The following is a 17,206-nucleotide window of genomic DNA, read 5'->3' as shown; positions in this document are numbered from 1 at the left end:
ATATCTCCCATAGTTAAACAAGGAAAGGGACAGCTAAATTTTTTTCATTAAATTCTTACCCTCAGAGCAGAGATAACAAATGTTAAAGAGATCCGGAACATTCATCCCATGTGAGCAAAATATGGTGACATATTTTTCAAATAAATCATGAGTACATTTGATTTATTTAGGTGGGCAGGTCAACAGAAAGCCCTATCGACTTCGTTGTTACAGACACAATTTCTGGCAGTCAGAACAACGATGAGGCCCAGATTACACAAAGCACCATATCCAGGTTTGCCTGCAGGATCGTCTGTGACAGGAACGAACCGTACACTGCACGGATATTCGCAGCCGGATTCGACTCTTCCAAAAACATATTTCTTGGAGTAAGTACTATTACTAAGTACATTGTTTCAAGAAAAACAGCCCTTTATTATCAGATAAAACATTTGAATGTGGCCAAAACTTTGCTTTCCACAATGCTTCTAGTTAGAGTTGGAGATTTTAGTCTTCAGATACGGAATTTGAGAGGTTGCTATTAAGAAACTAAAAATAACTGTGTCATTACTTGATACTTGTTCTGTTTGGTGTATTATAATATGTAATTACTTTTTAAAAAATACATATTGACATCACGCTTAATGTATTTATAGTAGATTTAAGAGGGGTTATTTCAGTAGGAAAAATAAATGGTCAAATCTACATAGAGTTCAAATGAAAAAGTGACATTCATTCATTCAAAAAATTTTCATTGGGTTTTTTCTGGATTCCACGTCTGGTGTTATGGATGCACTATCACAGAGAACAGAACAGACTAAAAATCTCTGGCTTCATAAGGTTTCCATGTAAATGAAATCCAGAAGTTTTAGTGAATATCCAGTTTTAATATAGTTTTTTTTTTTTTTTAACCAGGATGTTTTTTCAGGGAAAAAAATACAAAATGGCCTTAAAAAAAAATACCCTAAACAATAATAAAAATGTATCCTTTCATGTTAACAAGGGGCCCCATGGAAGACAGCTCCAGGGTTGGGTAATTCAGTGGTTCTGCGACATCTAGGAAAGCAGATTCCTTCTGTCTTGCCCCCTACCTCCCTGGGCAGATCAGCTTCCTCAGGCTGCCCTAGGGATGAGAGATGGCTCTTGCACTTCCATGCATCTACTGTCACGTGATGACTTCCAGCTGAAGAGGCAGCAGCAGCGGCACTATTTCTTCCTTATCTCTCTTTATTGTTTTTTAATTTACTTTTTGTAATTGAATAAATTTGACACATAACATTGTATAAGTGTAAGGTATACAGTCATGTTACCTTGATATGTGTTGTAAAATGATTGCTGGTATAGCATTATTTACCACATCGTGCAATTATAGTACAATAACATGGTCTATACTCGTAATATGGTGCATTGGATCTCTATGGCTGCTTCACTGCTCATTACAAGCTTGTACCCTTAAATACCATCAATCTTATCACTCTACCCCTATGCCCCCACCCACCCACCCCATCCCCAGTAACTATCATTTTATTTTTCTCTGTTTTTCATAGGCTTAACTTTTTTAGATTCCACATACAAGTAACATCATATAATACATATTTTCTCTGACTTAACTTGCTTAGCACAATGTGTTCAATCAAGGTCCATCTGTGTTGTTGCAAATGGAAGGCCATCCTCCTTTCTCATGGGTAACTCATATGTACAGTGTCTTTTTTATCCATTCATTCATTGATGGGCATTGGGGTGGCTTTCATGTCTTGGCTGTTGGGAATTATACAGTAAACATGGGAGTGCATATATCTCATTGAAACCCTGTTTTCAGTTCTATTGAGTATGTGCCCTAAAGTGGAAATGCTGGATCATATGGTAATTATTTTTTATTTTTTGGCTATTTTGAGTGTTCTGTGGTTGCACACAAAGCTTAGGATTATGTCTTCTATTTCTGTGAAGAATTCTTTTTAATGTTTCGATGGAGATTGTGTTGAATGTATAGGTGGATTTGGGTAGTATGGCCATTTTAACAATAGTCTTCTGATTCATAAGCATGGGTTATCTTTCCATTTGTCTGTGTCTTCAATGTATTGCAAAGTTTTGTCCTTTTCATTGTATGGATCTTACACTTCCTTGGTGAAATTTATTCCTAAGTATTTTACTATTTTTGATGCTGTTGTGAATGGGATAGTTTTCTTTATATGTTTTTCAGATGCTTCATCATTAGTGTAAAGGAATGCAACTTATTTCTCTGTTGGATTTTTGTCCTGCCACTTTACTGAAACCTTTCATTTCAACAGCTTTTTGACTAACTCTTCACGATTCTCAATATATAAGATCATATCATTAGCAAATAGTGACAGTTTTACTTCTTTCTTTCAGGTTTGTATGCCATTTACTTCTTTATCTTGCTAATTGCTCTGGCTAGGACTTCTAGCACTATTTTAAATAGGAATGGTGAGAGTGGGCATCCTTGTCCTGTTTCTGATCTTAAAGGAAACATCTGCAGTTTTTATTCACTGAGTATGACATTAGCTGTGTGTTTCCACATATTTGTAGATCTTCTCACTTTCCTTTCATTGTTACTTTCTAGTTTCATACCATTGTGATCAGGGAAGATAATTGATATGATTTTAGTCTTCTTAAACTTGCTAAAATTTGTTTTGTGGCCTATCATATCTCTCCTGGAGAATGTTCCAATGCACTTGAGAAAATGTGTTCTGCTACCGTTGGATAGAATGTTCTGTATATGTCTGTTGAGTCCATTGTTCAAAAGTGTTGTTCAATTCCAGTGTTTCCTTGTTGATTGTCTGAAATATCTATCCTTTGATGACAGTGGGGTATTGAAGTCCTTTACAATTACTATACTGTAGTCCATTTCTCTTTTAGATCTGTTATTATTTGCTTAATATAATTTGATACTTGGATATTGGGTACATATATATTTACAATCATTATATTTCTTGATGTACTGACTCCATTATGATTATGCAATGACTTTGTCCCTTGTTACCCTTTTTGGCTTGAAATCTGTTTGTCTGATATAAATATGGCTATACCGATCCTCTTTTGGATTCTCTTTGCTTGGAATATCATCTTCCATCCTTTCATATTGAGCCCTATGTTGTCTTTAAAGCTGAGATGAATCTCCTGTAGGGCAGCATATAGTTATCTTTTGTAGTTGTTTTTTAAATCCTTCCAGCCATTCTATGCCTTTTGGTAAGTTCAGTACATTTACATTTAGTGTGATTATTGATATGAAGGACTTATTACTGTCATTGTCTCTTTTGCCTTCTGGCTATTTTGTCTCTCCATTGTTTCTTTTTCCTTCCATTTCTATCTACATTTGTACATTGGTGGTTTCCCATGGTGCTTCTTGCTCAATTTCCCCTGCTTTTAATGTTTTGTCTCTGCTCTAGATTTTTGCTTTGTGGTTATCATGAACTTTACATAGAACAACTCATAGATAAAATAGTCCTTCTGCTGATAACAATTAATCTTCATTTGCCTATGAAGAATCCATCCTTTAACTTTTTTCCTTTTATATTTTTGATGTCACAAATTATCTCTTTTTATGCTGTGATTTTGTTATCACATTGTAGTAGCTGTAGTTATATTTTACATCTGCTATAGGTTTTTTTAATGTCTTTGCCTTTAACCTTTCTACTCTAATTGAGAATTTATTTTTTTTATAATTGAGAGTTTAATGTACTATTATAAAGAGTTACAGCTTCTAATTCTATCGCTTTTATCAGAGTTTTATGTACTTCTGTCTTTTCATTTTAGCTTGAAGATCTCCTTTCAACACTTCTTATAAAGCAGGTCTGGGGTGGTGAACTCCCTCAGCTCCTGTGTGTCTGGGAAAGCCTTTAATTCTCCATATCTGAAGCACAACTTTGCTGGGTAGAATATTCTTGGCTGGCTGTTTTTATCTGAGAAATTGAATAGCCTGATGGGGATTCCTTTGTAGGTTACTGTCTTCCCCCTCCCCCAGCTGCTTTAAAATTTTATCATTGACTCTTAATCATTTTTTTAAAAGATTTATTTATTCACAAGAGACACAGAGAGAGGCAAAGAAATAGGCAGAGAGAGAATCAGGCTCCCCAGGGGGAACCTGATGTGGGACTCAATACCAAGACCCCAGGATCAGGACCAGAACCAAAGGCAGACGCTTAACCACTGAGCCACCCAAGTGCCCTGACTCTTAATAGTTTAAATGTAATGTGTCTTAGAGAAGATCTTGCATGGAGAATAATAAGGTGTTCTGTTAGCTTCATGGACTTTGTATATCCAGTTCTTTCCTCAAGTTTTAGAAGTTCTCAGGAATTATTTCTTTAAATATGCTTTCTGCCCTTTTCTCCCTCTCTTCTCCTTCTAGAAAATCCATTATTCTTATGTTGGCTTTTCTAATGAAGTTGGCTAGCTCTTGTAGTGTGTCTTCACTTCTTAAATCTTCTCTCTTCTGTTCCACATGAATCATTTCTATATTCTAGTCTTCCAGCTTGCCAATCCTCTCTCCCATCTGATCTGCTGTATTTCCAGTGCATTCTAGTGCATTCTTCATGTCATTTATTGAGTTCTTCAGACCCAGAACTTGTTTGGTTCTTTTTTAGAATTTTATTTTATTTTTTTTTTCTTTTTTAGAATTTTATTGCCTTGGGTAAAGCATTCCTTCTGCTTGTTCATTTTATTTCTGAGGTCATTGTATTGCCTTTCTGAGTTTTCTTGTACTCATTAAATTTCTTCATAACAGCTGTTTTGAATTCTTTATCAATAGAATGTCCATGAAATATTCATGCAGTATTCCATGTCTTTGGATTCAGTTGCTGGAAAACTGTCATTTTCTTTTTGTGATACTGTATTACTGTGATTTTTTTCATGGTGTTTGATTAAAAGTGCCTCTGTCCTCACATTTGAAGTAGGGAACACCCTATTTAGGCAAGTTTCTGTTTACTTTGATTCTAACAGTTCAGCAGGTTGGTAGTTAGGGGCCTTTCTTTTATCTTCCAGAAGGTGGCGATATAGCACAAATTTTTGGTTTCTCTTATTGGGTAGAGGTAGGGTCTGACTTTTCACTGAGGTTGGGAGTGGGCTCCAAGGGAAAAGGAGTAGGGAGGTGCAGCAGATTTGGGGGAGGTGTGTACTTCGCTCTTGGGGCTTTGATGTACCCACAGTCTGGTAGGGGGATCCTCAATTTGGGGCGGGAGGTGGAGGTGGTCCCAGAAGTCTATGGACCAGAACCCTGGGGCAGACAACAGGAGACACTTCCCTGAAGTTCTCTTTGCCTACTTCCCTTCCCCCATTCACTGCAGTCTTTCCTCCAAGATGGCAATGAATCCTTCCATTTATAGAACATACATAGAGCAGACACCACCACCCCACACTCACCTCCTTCACTCTCCACCTCCTTTGTCAGAAAAGGTCACACTATCCCCCTACCCACTGGCCACTGCCTTTGCCACCTCTGGCTCCCCAGCAACCCACCTCCACTGCCTCCTCTGGGATGCAGTGCACCCAATTTCAGGGGCATAGATGTATGGATTTCAGGTGATCTGGATGCTGTGCAGCTGTGCTCTTTTTTTGTTACAGATGTCTGGTTGTTAATCCAAGAGGCAAGAAAAAAAGGAATGATCCATGCCACTGGGAGACTGATGTCACTCTTTCTTTCCATTCTCTTTTTAGACCAAAGGAACCTTACCAGGAAGATTAGCAGAAGACCCAGTCATGTCTCATTGGCCAGAGTTCAGTCACTGGCAAGAGGGCTTATCCTAATCAGAATTTATCCCTGGGTCATGTGAGCAATAGCTGGCTCTGTCACCAAGAAAGAGGAATCACTGACACAGGCATCCAAGAGTGTTTGTCCTGCCATTATATCAGGCTGTCTTTACCTTCCATCCTTGAGGATATTTATGAAGAGATACTGGCCACAACTTGTTAGCCTAACATTTGTAAAAATTGTGTATGTTTAGTAAAAATTCCTTTTTCCCCCCTACCTTCTATATACTTCCCAGGTAATGATTACATATAAAGCACTAATACAAAGGAGGCAAAAGGATTGCACAAATAGAACTGAAGAACACATACTAGATTCCTGGAATCTCCCAGGGGCAAAGCGGGGGTGGGGTGGGTAAAAGAATCTCTGAGGAAAGGGCCCAGGCATCAGGTTCTTTTTCTCTAAAGCTCCCAAGATGAATATAATGCATATCCAATGATAAATCATTCATACATTTTAGCACTTTCATGTTATCAGAATAATTGCATATTTTATCCTTCTGATTATTAGCTTTAAATAGAAAATGAAAATTCATCACTTTCTTCTGTCTGCCCATACTGGATATTTTAAAGAGATTCTGGAATCCCTTCATTTTGAACATAATCTTAGCATGCTTTTTCTGTTCTGTGGTATGTTCTCCAGGAAAAGGCAGCAAAATGGAAAAACCCTGATGGCCACATGGATGGGCTCACTACAAATGGCGTCCTCGTGATGCATCCCCGAGGGGGCTTCACTGAGGAGTCCCAGCCTGGGATCTGGCGTGAGATCTCTGTCTGTGGAGACGTGTACACCTTGCGAGAAACAAGGTCGGCCCAGCAAAGGGGAAAGCTGGTGAGTGGTCTTTACTTTGGAAAATGCACCACACTACAAAAGCCTAGCTCAAGGATTATCATTTTTCTTCCCTAAAATCCAGAACTTTTGTTCAGGTACAGTGCTATGGACCATTGGCCCAGGAAAATGAGAATTCCATAAGCCCCTGAAAATGCTAGGGAGATGGGCTTATTTCCTACCATGGTGAAGCTTTTCCCATAGTAGAAGAAAATGATCTTTTTGCTCCTTACTACCTTAATAGCAAATCTTTTATTATATGCTTCACTACAAAATTCCACTTAAATTCATTTTAAGGACAACCTTATTTTTAGCGTAAAACTTTAGTAATTTGGAAAAATGCTGAGCCATCTAAGACTAATTAGTAAAAATTATGAATTACAGAATTATTTACTAGACTTTCTGGAACTAAAAGATAATTAAGTTAGCTTTTTTTCCTTGAATTCATAGTAAGAAATTAATATATAATTCCATATATAATTCACCAAAGTCATAAAATTCTTTATTTGAAATAAAGAAATAGAGGGCATTGACTTGGCATGTTAATATTTTCCTATAAATATCCCTGCTTTATTCCAAATGGCCTAAAGCAGTTGGCTTTTAAACTCTTTCTTTTGTGGAGAATAATTATAAGCCCTTAAATGGGAAATTTGGGGTGTCTGACCTTGCCATAGCTGTGTAGCACAACGCCAGAATTTTCTGAGTAAACTTTCAACTCCAGTGCTTTTAATTAATCAGTAGATAGAAGTTAGAATAAGAACGAACGGATGTTTTCTTCAGAACCCCCCTAGAAAAGCATAAGAGTAATCTAGCATTTTTCAGCAAGATGATAACCAGCTATAACTGAGATGGAGAAAGAAGATGGAGGTTGGGTAGGGGGGCGGAGGGGACTCATACTAACCTGGTTTGCTATACTCTACTCAATGTTTGTTTGTAGGGAACTATTATTTTTGTTTGTATTTCACACCATTACTGAGCTACAAGTACAGCTTCTGCATTTTACAATAAAGCCCAATATTAGAGCATCCTGGCCAAGTAAACATGAGAAATGTTTTCTAAGAAAGACCAGAGAAAACACAATAACTTCTGTTTAAACACTTTTCAAGAGACTGTAAATAGGGAACAGAATGTGAAAGCAGTTTTTCCAAATAACTTTGTTTCTGATCATTGGGTAACTTTATACAAAACTGCCCTAGTTTGGCTGACTTGGTGATCGTCATTATGATGGCAAGAGTAGAAGTCAGTATAAATGGTTGCTGGGTACAGGCGTGTTAACATTTCAGAGACCTCAGCTAATGAGATCTGAGCAGCTTTGTCAGGGAAGTGGAATCGTGCCCATTTTATGGATGAGGAAGGTACAGCATAGAGAGGTTAAATATTGTCCAGGGCCCCAGAATTCAAAGGTGGCAGCAGATGGGATTAAAACACCGTCCTCCCCGACTAAAAGTCTGGATTCTGAGCTGCCAGTGGGTATCATCTTGTGAGGAGCAGCACCTGGGCCTCACCTGGGATGGTTTACACCAGAACATTCACTGGAATGCACAAAGGGCTTGTCTGTCTCCAAGGTCACATTTATAGAATGAGTTTCTTGCCTCCGCTCAGTGATTGTACAGTGACCCAGCTCAGGCAGCCGTGTGTGCCAGAGAAGGGGGCAGTGCTCCTAAGAAGAACTCCAAAAATAGCCTGTGTTCATGGGCTGTATTAAATCTCAACTAATTTTGAAGTTAGTCCCTGTAAGAGACCCTTAGATCTGCCCAGAATTGTGCTGTACTGTTTGTTTGTGTACAACTGGCCTGGCCTACAGTAAAGGTTTCTGAGTTCCCATCAGTCTGATTTTGCACTATGGGAGACACTGAGGGGGTGAGAGGACCTAGCTTCCCTGCAACACCCCTTGTTAGCCAGGAGAAGTTTGTCAGGTGAACACCTGGGGATTCTCTGAGCTTATGTTTTCATTAATGGCTCTAGTTCTATACATGTGGCTGGTAGCATTGATGTAAATTGTCTGAAGATGAGATTAAGAAAGGGTCTCTGGCAGTACTCTACATTTGCAACACACAAATGTGGAGAATAAAGTAGAAGATAGAAGGTTTTATATTAATAACATACTTTGGCATTTAATGTGAATCTATGTACTGATATGTTAACAACTGCCGTGGTTTCTTATCACAGCAGTCTTTGTCCATGATCAACATAATTAATTAAACGTGGGGGAAATGTCCTTTCAGGAGCTGAACCCCCTGAATAAATAGGTGAATAGACTTTGAATTGTATCCTATTCCTTTATCTAGTTGGTAACATTTATAATTCTGCTCTTAGGTGTGAGTGTACTAGAGACCTTTCTATTCCACTAGATCTATACTACATCTATAGATATAATGTATCAAATTATATTTGGGGTATTTAATTAAACTATATTGGCCCTGTAAAATTTAGTGTATTCAGTTAAGTTAATTTTAGGAGCTATAAACATAACCATAGTGTTACAGACTATGGTACTAGTTACATACTAGGCTCTACTAAGTGCTTCGTATTAATAAGGCTCCCAAGCATTGCTCAAAGCTACCCAATGAGATCAGTGTTATGGCTCCCATTTACAGAAGAGAAAGCCAGGGCTTTAAAAAGTTGATACTTGCTTATAAGCAGTGGGTGAGGATTTGAATTCTCTACACTAAGCTTAGCTATCTGATCAGCAGAGGTCATTATGTTTTAACTGTCTTACTTCTACAATATCACTGTCGAAGATTCCTCATGCTTTCTCCTTGCCCCCGCCCCCCGCCTTTTTGGTAGAATTTTAAAAATAAAATCTGAAATCCAAACCTGTGCCTCTGCACAGTGGTATCTTTACCATGCTACCTCCCACACACTGTAGTCTGGAGAAAAACTACATTGTGTTCACCGTTGAGAGAGAGCACACAAAAATCACAGTCAAGGGGCAGCCTGGGTGGCTCAGCAGTTTAGTGCCGCCTTCACCCAGGGCCTGATCCTGGAGACCCGGGATCGAGTCCCACGCCGGGCTCCCTGCATGGAGCCTGCTTCTCCCTCTGCCTGTGTCTCTGCCTCTCTCTCTATCTCTCTCGTGCGCGCGCTCTCTCTGGGTCTCTCATGAATAAATAAATAAAATCTTTAAAAATAAATAAAAAGAAATCACAGTCAAAGAAGAGAGAAAATAGGCTGCTGTTTGAGTGGCCACTGTCAGGGGTGTGGCCCAGTTCTGAAGTCAGGCCATAGACCAGGGTCCTGGTTGCCCCACGTAGGAGCAGTTGGAATAGTGCTGGTCCATATCATGAGGATGATTGAGAGAACACTGCATGGATGGGACACTGTACACGGTAGCAGATCATGATTGCGTAGCTGTTCTGACCAAGCATGGGTAGGAGCTGAGAATCCAGCAATGAACAGGATGCCTAGGGCTCTGCCCTCAAATTGTCCCATGTGGAGAAGGTCACAAATGATGCAGCAAATCAGTAGCGTGTTGTATGGGAGGAACACCGTCATAGGGAAAGTTCTAGAAGCTACAGGAGGAACCTATCCTCAGAGAAACACCTATCCTAGACTTGGGAGTCAAGAATATGTACAAAATAAAAAGTCATAGACTCAAAATGTATAGGATGTTGTTCACCAGAAACTGCCCTATAGGAAGGAAAGAAGGGGTTGTTCACCAGTGTGGCTACTACCGAGCCCCAGTTTCTTGCCACATCAGCATTATTCGTTCTAATAACATAGTTACATGCCTAGATGAGACGTTCCTGAGAATTACCTGTGGGTATGCCAGCCCGAGAGAGGGGAGGAGACCAAGTGGTCGATACTCAGGGTGACAGTGGGTGGGGAGTAGCAGAGTTTTTTAAAAGGTTATTTGTCCTATGCAATATTAAGATTCATCATTTTGTTGGGACTTTAACTTTTTCTACTAATATTTGGTGCTTTTAAAGAAGGGGCTGCTTTCTCATTGAAGGAAAACTTTCGAAGTGGCACCAAGTGAGACTTGAATGTTGAGTGGGAGTGCCAGGCCACAACGTGGACCTGGGGTGGGACATGCAGCGCTGTGATGCAGAATTCTAGGCAGAGGTCGCTCGCACACAGGCCAGTGGACAATGCAGCCAAGCGCGTGCAAGGACCCCATCTCAGACCAGAGCAGCCCTCTTCACTGTAAGAAACATCTGTGGCCTCATGGTCAATGACCTTTTAAGTGTGTTAAGTTTGGGTGTGATCCTGAGGGCAGTGCAGAGCCAGCAAAGACCTTTGAGCCAGAGAATGATGAAATTTCTCTTTGGCCCATACCTCTGCTGCCCCTCACAAGTTCGCCCCCTCCCACCTCCCCTAGCCTTGCAGGGATGTGGCCCAGTTCTGTCCCCGGGCCTCTCTGCCCTCCTGAGACCCTGCCTGAGCAGTGTCATCCACTCCTGGGGCTTCAGCCTGATGCTGCTAAGTCCCAAACGTGCTTCTCTAAGCCAGATCTGAAGTCATGTGGCTCCTGTGCACAACCGTGGCCCACCCTCTGCAGGACCCTTGGATTCCACACATCTGAAACTGGAACCACCTGTCATTTCCCCCAAAATCTGCCATTTCTCCTATATTCCTGGTCTCTGGAAAGCTGCCTCTTATGCAGACAAAGCCAGAGACATTGATCTGTCTTCCTCAGATCAGGAGCAAGTCCTCACCATTTCTTAGCTGTCTTGGCTGTTGCCGCTGGTAGTCGCTGCCTACAGTGTACCCACCCTCTGCCTGGAGAAAGAACTCCCACGGTCTCCCCCACCTCCAGTCTTAAACTCATCCAATCCATCCTCCACACTTCTGAAGTGACCTTTTAGAAAGGCAAATCTGTTCTTTTATAGCTGCTTAAAACTCTGCATTGATTCCCTCTGGGCACGGGAGGCCAGCCAGGACGCCAGCCTGAGGCTCCCGTCCAGCTGGTGGGTGGCCTGTGGAACTCCTGCTGCTCCCTCTGCGTGCATGCTGTTTGGCCTTTGCATCCATCCTTCTTTCTGAAGTGTCTTCTCTTCCACCCCCCAGTTCCTGATGACTTTCTCAAATCCCTATTCAAGGAAAAGCCTTCTAAGAAAGCATTTCTGATCTTCTACCATCAAAGTAATAGTAGCAGACATTTGCATAAGTGCCCACTGCATGCCAGACATGGTTCTGAGAACTTTATTAGCACTCCTCATCCCCTTGTCCAGTTTTACAGAAGAGGAAACAGAGGCACAGGCAGCTGAAGTAATGGCCCCAGGTTAGAGCTAGTGTGTGACAGAGCCAGGGTGCACAGCAAGGCCACAGGCTGCAGAGTCCATGCTCTTGACCCCGGTGGTGATATGGCCTCCTGTGATGATATTAGCTAACACTTTACTGACCTTCACTGGCTCCTGGCTCTGGCACGTTTGCTTCCCACTATGAAAAAAAAAAAAAAAAGACGTCTCTTCAGTGTGGGTCGAGCAGCTTTATTCCCTCCAGGCCTTAAAGTACACCTGGCACATGGAGGCAGGGGTTGGATTCCCATGTGCCATGTCTTAGAGCTTCTCATCAGCTGTCTTTGTAAGCAGTTGGTGCCTAGTGTGCTATCCTTATAAAAGTGAAGGCTTTTTCTGATTGACTTATTTCGCTTAGCATAATACCCTCCAGTTCCATCCACATAGATGTTAATGGTAAGATTTCATCCTTTCTGATGGCTGAGTAATATTCCATCTTCTCAGTCCGTTCATCTGTTGATAGACATCTTGGCTCTTTCCAGTTTGGCTGTTGTGGACATTGCTGCTGTAAACATTGGGTGCAGATGCCTCTTTGGATCACTACATTTGTATCTTTGGGGTAAATACCTAGTAGTGCAATTGCTGGGAAGAAACCAGAGAGGAAGACCAACCATGAGAGACTCTTAATCCTAGGAAACAAACTGAGGGTTGCTGGAGGGGAGATGGGTGGGGAATGGGTCACTGGGTGATGGGCATTATTAAGGAGGGCAAGTGATGTGATGAGGACTGGCTGTTATTTGCAACTGATGAATCACCGAACTCTGCCTCTGAAACTAAAGATGTTCTATATGTTGGCTAAATGAATTCAAATTTCTTAAAAAATGAAAGCTAATGGAATCGCAGGGTGGCTCAGCGGTTTGGCCCCTGCCTTTGGCCCAGGGCGTGATCCTGGAGTCCCGGCATGGAGCCTGCTTCTTCCTCCTCCTGTGTCTCTGCCTCTCTCTCTCTCTCTCTCTCTCTCTCTCTCTCATAAATAAATAAATAAATAAATAAATAAATAAATAAATAAATAAATAAATAAATAAATAAATAAATCTTAAAAAAAAAAAAAAAGAAAGAAAGAAAGAAAGCTAATGGCAAACGCTTCTGCTCCAAACCATAGGAATGAAGGACAAACAATAGAGTGCGTGAAGCTAAGGATCCCCAGGCATCATTTGGTCCGCTCTGCTGCAGTAATTATGGCAGTGTCCCCCAACGACCTGGGTCGGCTCTGGTCACAAGGAGCCTGGGCTGGTGGGACGCGTCCTGTCCGTTAGGAGATCAAGGAGCAATAGTGTCACTTACAAAAGACAACTGAAAAATCTTGAGATTTGTGAAGTTGGTGCAAAATAACCCCTAGAGTCCTTGTCCACGTAAAGCCAGGTGAATCTGTGCTTAGGGCTCTGGGAGTCTGGCACATCCAGGTCCTACCCAGTGCTCCCGCGAGGAAACCAGCAGGACGGGGGTGTGGGGGGTGAGGGGGGCAGGCGGGTGCCTGGAGCCCCTCGGGGAGGCAGGGGGATGAGCTGCCTGCCTGTGTTCACTTGAAAGAGGATTTGTATTTTGAGAGGAAAGAACCCCAGAGCGACGTGCCAGATCGTGCCTTAAAAACCACAAAGCCTGCCTGTCTGTCCCCACGTGCCGCAGGTGGAGAGCGAGACCAACGTGCTGCAGGACGGCTCCCTCATCGACCTGTGCGGGGCCACGCTGCTCTGGAGGACGGCCGACGGCCTCTTCCACGCGCCCACGCAGAAGCACATCGAGGCGCTGCGGCAGGAGATCAACGCGGCGCGGCCGCAGTGCCCGGTGGGCCTCAACACCCTGGCCTTCCCCAGCATCAGCCGGAAGGAGGTGGTGGAGGAGAAGCAGCCCTGGGCCTACCTGAGCTGCGGCCACGTGCACGGCTACCACAACTGGGGCCACCGCAGCGACGCGGAGGCCAACGAGCGCGAGTGCCCCATGTGCAGGACTGTGGGCCCCTACGTGCCGCTCTGGCTGGGCTGCGAGGCGGGCTTCTACGTGGACGCGGGCCCGCCCACGCACGCCTTCACCCCGTGCGGACACGTGTGCTCCGAGAAGTCGGCCAAGTACTGGGCGCAGATCCCGCTGCCGCACGGGACACACGCCTTCCACGCCGCCTGCCCCTTCTGCGCCACGCAGCTCGTCGGGGAGCAGAACTGCATCAAACTGATCTTCCAGGGGCCGGTCGACTGACGACGCCCTCGGCCACTTGGTGAACAAGTTACTGTGAAGCTTTTTTGCCACTAACTCTAGATTTTACCTTTTTTATGATGCTGTTTAGTAAGTAAGGGGAGGGGGGCCTGAGGCTGGGGGGCAGAGGAGGTGGGCGCGCGGCCAGACACGCGGGGGCGGGGGTGAGCCCCGGTGAGCCCCGGTGAGCCCCGCAGAGCTTCGTGGCCGCTGCGTTTCAGGCGCCGCGCTTCGAGTCTCACCCTGGCTTCTGAAACCGTGTTTTTGTTGTTTTTTGTTTTTTCCCTTTGTTAACTTGGACATGACCTTGAATCCCAGTTCACGAATGTGGAAGAAAGAAGGTGTCGGTGCCCAGAAATAGCTGCCCCGGGGCTGCGCGCTGAGCTGCCCCGAGCTGGGCTGCGGCGGTGGCGGGGGGGGGGGGGCGGTGCTGGGCGGGAGACCCGGGCGCAGCGGGTCCTTCTGAGGCCCTGCGTGTTCAGATTTTTCTTTTCTGGGCAAAGAAGATGCCTAACGCTGCCCTGTGCTTTGGTTTTGTTTACTTTGGTGGAGTTCAATGACTTTATCCACAAGAGTCATCAAATACCCTGGCATCTCATAGAAATCTCCGCGACCTTTCAGTCCGCCTTTCCCTAACGTCCGTGTAAGACGGCCCCGTCCCTGACCCCCCTCGTCCACGGCCAGCACTGTGGGGTTGATTAAAATGCAGCAACCCCCATTCATTAACCGAGGGTGGTGATTGCAGCGGTCAACGGGGGCCTGGTTACCCAGGTACCAGAACATCAGGTTTATTTACGTATTGGATTGTTTAAGGCTTACCATTAAAAAGAAGATTTTACTCTGTAAAACCACTTGTTGGGTTTCTTCCTTAAGAAGGCCAAAATTCTGGGAGCCTGAAAGCTAACAGCTCACCACGATGCAGTCGTTCTGGTTCACTCCCTCACTGCCATCTGTCACCCTCTCCCGCAGCTTACAGAGCCCTGAAGTTTCCAAAATGTTTGCAAATCAAACTAAATTTAAATGTGATCATTAGATATACACAACACCAAGTGGTACATCTGCAGAGATAATTTGAAATTCCTGATTTCAAGAGAGCAAATGAGTGTTTACTGAGGAATAATTAAATCAGAATTTCATATGAGCACCAACCATCCTTCTGTTAGTTCCGATTCATTTTGAATCATTCTCAGATGCTCATTCTCCGCCCTCGGTACCTAGAGTGTCGCTGCTCCCAGAAGGTAAAGACTCCTTAGGACAGGAGAGCGCCACAGCTGGCCTGCATGAAGTAGATCCCTGCCACATGGAGCAACTATTTATTTAAACTAACATCCTCTGAAGTTGACCATTACAGATCCATGCTACATTATAACCTTTATTAGGGGTATGGAGTTTATAGGATTCATATATTCATACTTGAATGTCTTTCCACGTTTTGCCTACTGGCAAATACGTTGCCCTATTTTCAGTTGTTCTAACACATTTTGAATGTCTCTTTTCCTGAAAGTGATTAGATTACCCTTGATTGCTGCTACTTAATTTGACCTAACACCTAAAAAGTTCAGCTTCTCAGTTAAAAACAAAACAAAACAACAACAACAAAAAAAAACCTTTACTTTTCAAAGGAGATGATCGTTGAAAAGGAGACATTTTTGTTTTGGTAATTTTTAAATGATGTGAAAATCCAACAATAGTCCTCTTATTGATCACTTATTCTTTAGGTAATTTCGTTTTCTTTTTGTCTGCAGGTAAAGTAAGTCATAATGTATCAAATGCCTTTTTATGCAGCCTGTCTCCAAGGATTAGCTTTCACTCAATCGTGCAAAGGAGGCAATAGTCCCTTTTCTTGCTGTATGGCTAGGTGGGTTGAGGAGTCTTGATACCCTAAAAGTATCTTGTACGGTCAGTGGCCTTGCATCTAGAAGGGCTGGATTTTCCCTATCAGAGACATTTCTGGAAAGTTATGATCTGCTGTCATGTTCCACTTCAAGGACTATAATACTTCAGGGTCTAGCAGTTTTACGTGCAACACATGCCCCAAAATAAAATGCCAATGTGAAACTTTTTTTTTTTTTTTTTTTTTTTTTTTTTACTTGCAGTAAAGTGGGATAGCTAAGTCAAAGTTAAACTTGGGGTAATAAATTCTAAGCTCTTGGAAGGAGTAACAGGCGAACTACCCTGTGTCTGCATCACATCTTTGATGTCCAAGTGAGGTCCTAAGGACCAGCAGAGAGGTGGCAAGTCTGCACAAAGCAGCCATGCTCCTCTTGTTCCCTTCAAGTAAGATCTGCTTAGAATTTGGAGTAATGAGTTGTTTTCTCCAGAGGTGAGAGCAGTTCAGTTTGTGAGAATAAAGAACTCTGGCTCAATGAAGTAATACAGTTCAGAAAAAGTAATTGCTCAGAGGTTACTTCTGTTTTTGTCTTGCTTGCTACCAGATTGGGGGCAGGGTGGGGGGTCCCTCTCCCCCAGGTATATATATATATAGGAAACTGCTGACAATTATCCTGATCTTGGCCTGACCAGAATGCCTTTTGTGAATAGATCACCAGAAGTAAAACCCCAATGATGTATTCCCATAGTTAATTTTTTTCAATTGTCAGTGTACTATTTAAAAAAAAAAAAAGTGGATGGGATACAACTCAATATTTTTCTAGTCTGGAATTTTTTTATTAATAATCGGTGCTGTCGGGTCATGCATGCTGCAGCTCAATGTTTCCCTTATTTGGTTTCACTTTTTGCAAAAAGGGCTACAGTTCACACTGCAGAGTAAGTATTAAACTTTCTGGTCCCCCCCCCCCAACTGTGGCCCAAAAGAATTAAAATCTTTTAATATAAATAGCATATTTATCATTCCTCAATAGTTAATTATAGAGTTTGGTACCTTTGTGCCTCAGGGAAGCCACGTGATATAACTGGTTATAGAATTTCAGGGTTAGGGTTTAAAGAAAGGAGAAAGCCATTGGAAAAATGGGCTCCATTAAGGAGACTAATGAATCTGGATGCAGAAATATGCCAGGAACTGGCATACACATGATTGTAATAGAATTTATTTCCAGTATCAATAGGGAAATCTTAAGTTATTGCATATACTGTATTAGGAAAGTTGAGAACTCTTCATAAAGCTTCAATTGCTTTATTTTTGCTTACATAAAACTCAAACCCCTGGTTTTTGGAGCTCAGTATTGTTATTTGGGCACTTTTGAAAGTT

The 17,206-nt window shown here is 42.5% G+C and overlaps 1 protein-coding gene across 1 annotated transcript in view; it reads left to right on the top strand.

Moving 5' to 3' along the window:
- PELI2 (pellino E3 ubiquitin protein ligase family member 2) overlaps positions 1 to 14,093 on the top strand; it is a 179,396-nt gene extending 165,303 nt beyond the window's left edge. Inside the window, exons 4-6 of the mRNA XM_055303592.1 lie at positions 171 to 368; positions 6,383 to 6,571; positions 13,435 to 14,093. Coding sequence (XP_055159567.1) covers positions 171 to 368; positions 6,383 to 6,571; positions 13,435 to 14,001 — 954 coding nt within the window. The 3' untranslated portion in view covers positions 14,002 to 14,093. The remainder of the gene's footprint in view (positions 1 to 170; positions 369 to 6,382; positions 6,572 to 13,434) is intronic.
- Positions 14,094 to 17,206: the final 3,113 nt, after the last annotated feature.

Source organism: Nyctereutes procyonoides, unplaced genomic scaffold, assembly GCF_905146905.1.
Source record: "Nyctereutes procyonoides isolate TBG_1078 unplaced genomic scaffold, NYPRO_anot_genome, whole genome shotgun sequence".
In the NCBI taxonomy this organism is placed as follows: domain Eukaryota; kingdom Metazoa; phylum Chordata; class Mammalia; order Carnivora; family Canidae; genus Nyctereutes; species Nyctereutes procyonoides.
This window is presented reverse-complemented; position numbering and strand designations above follow the sequence as displayed.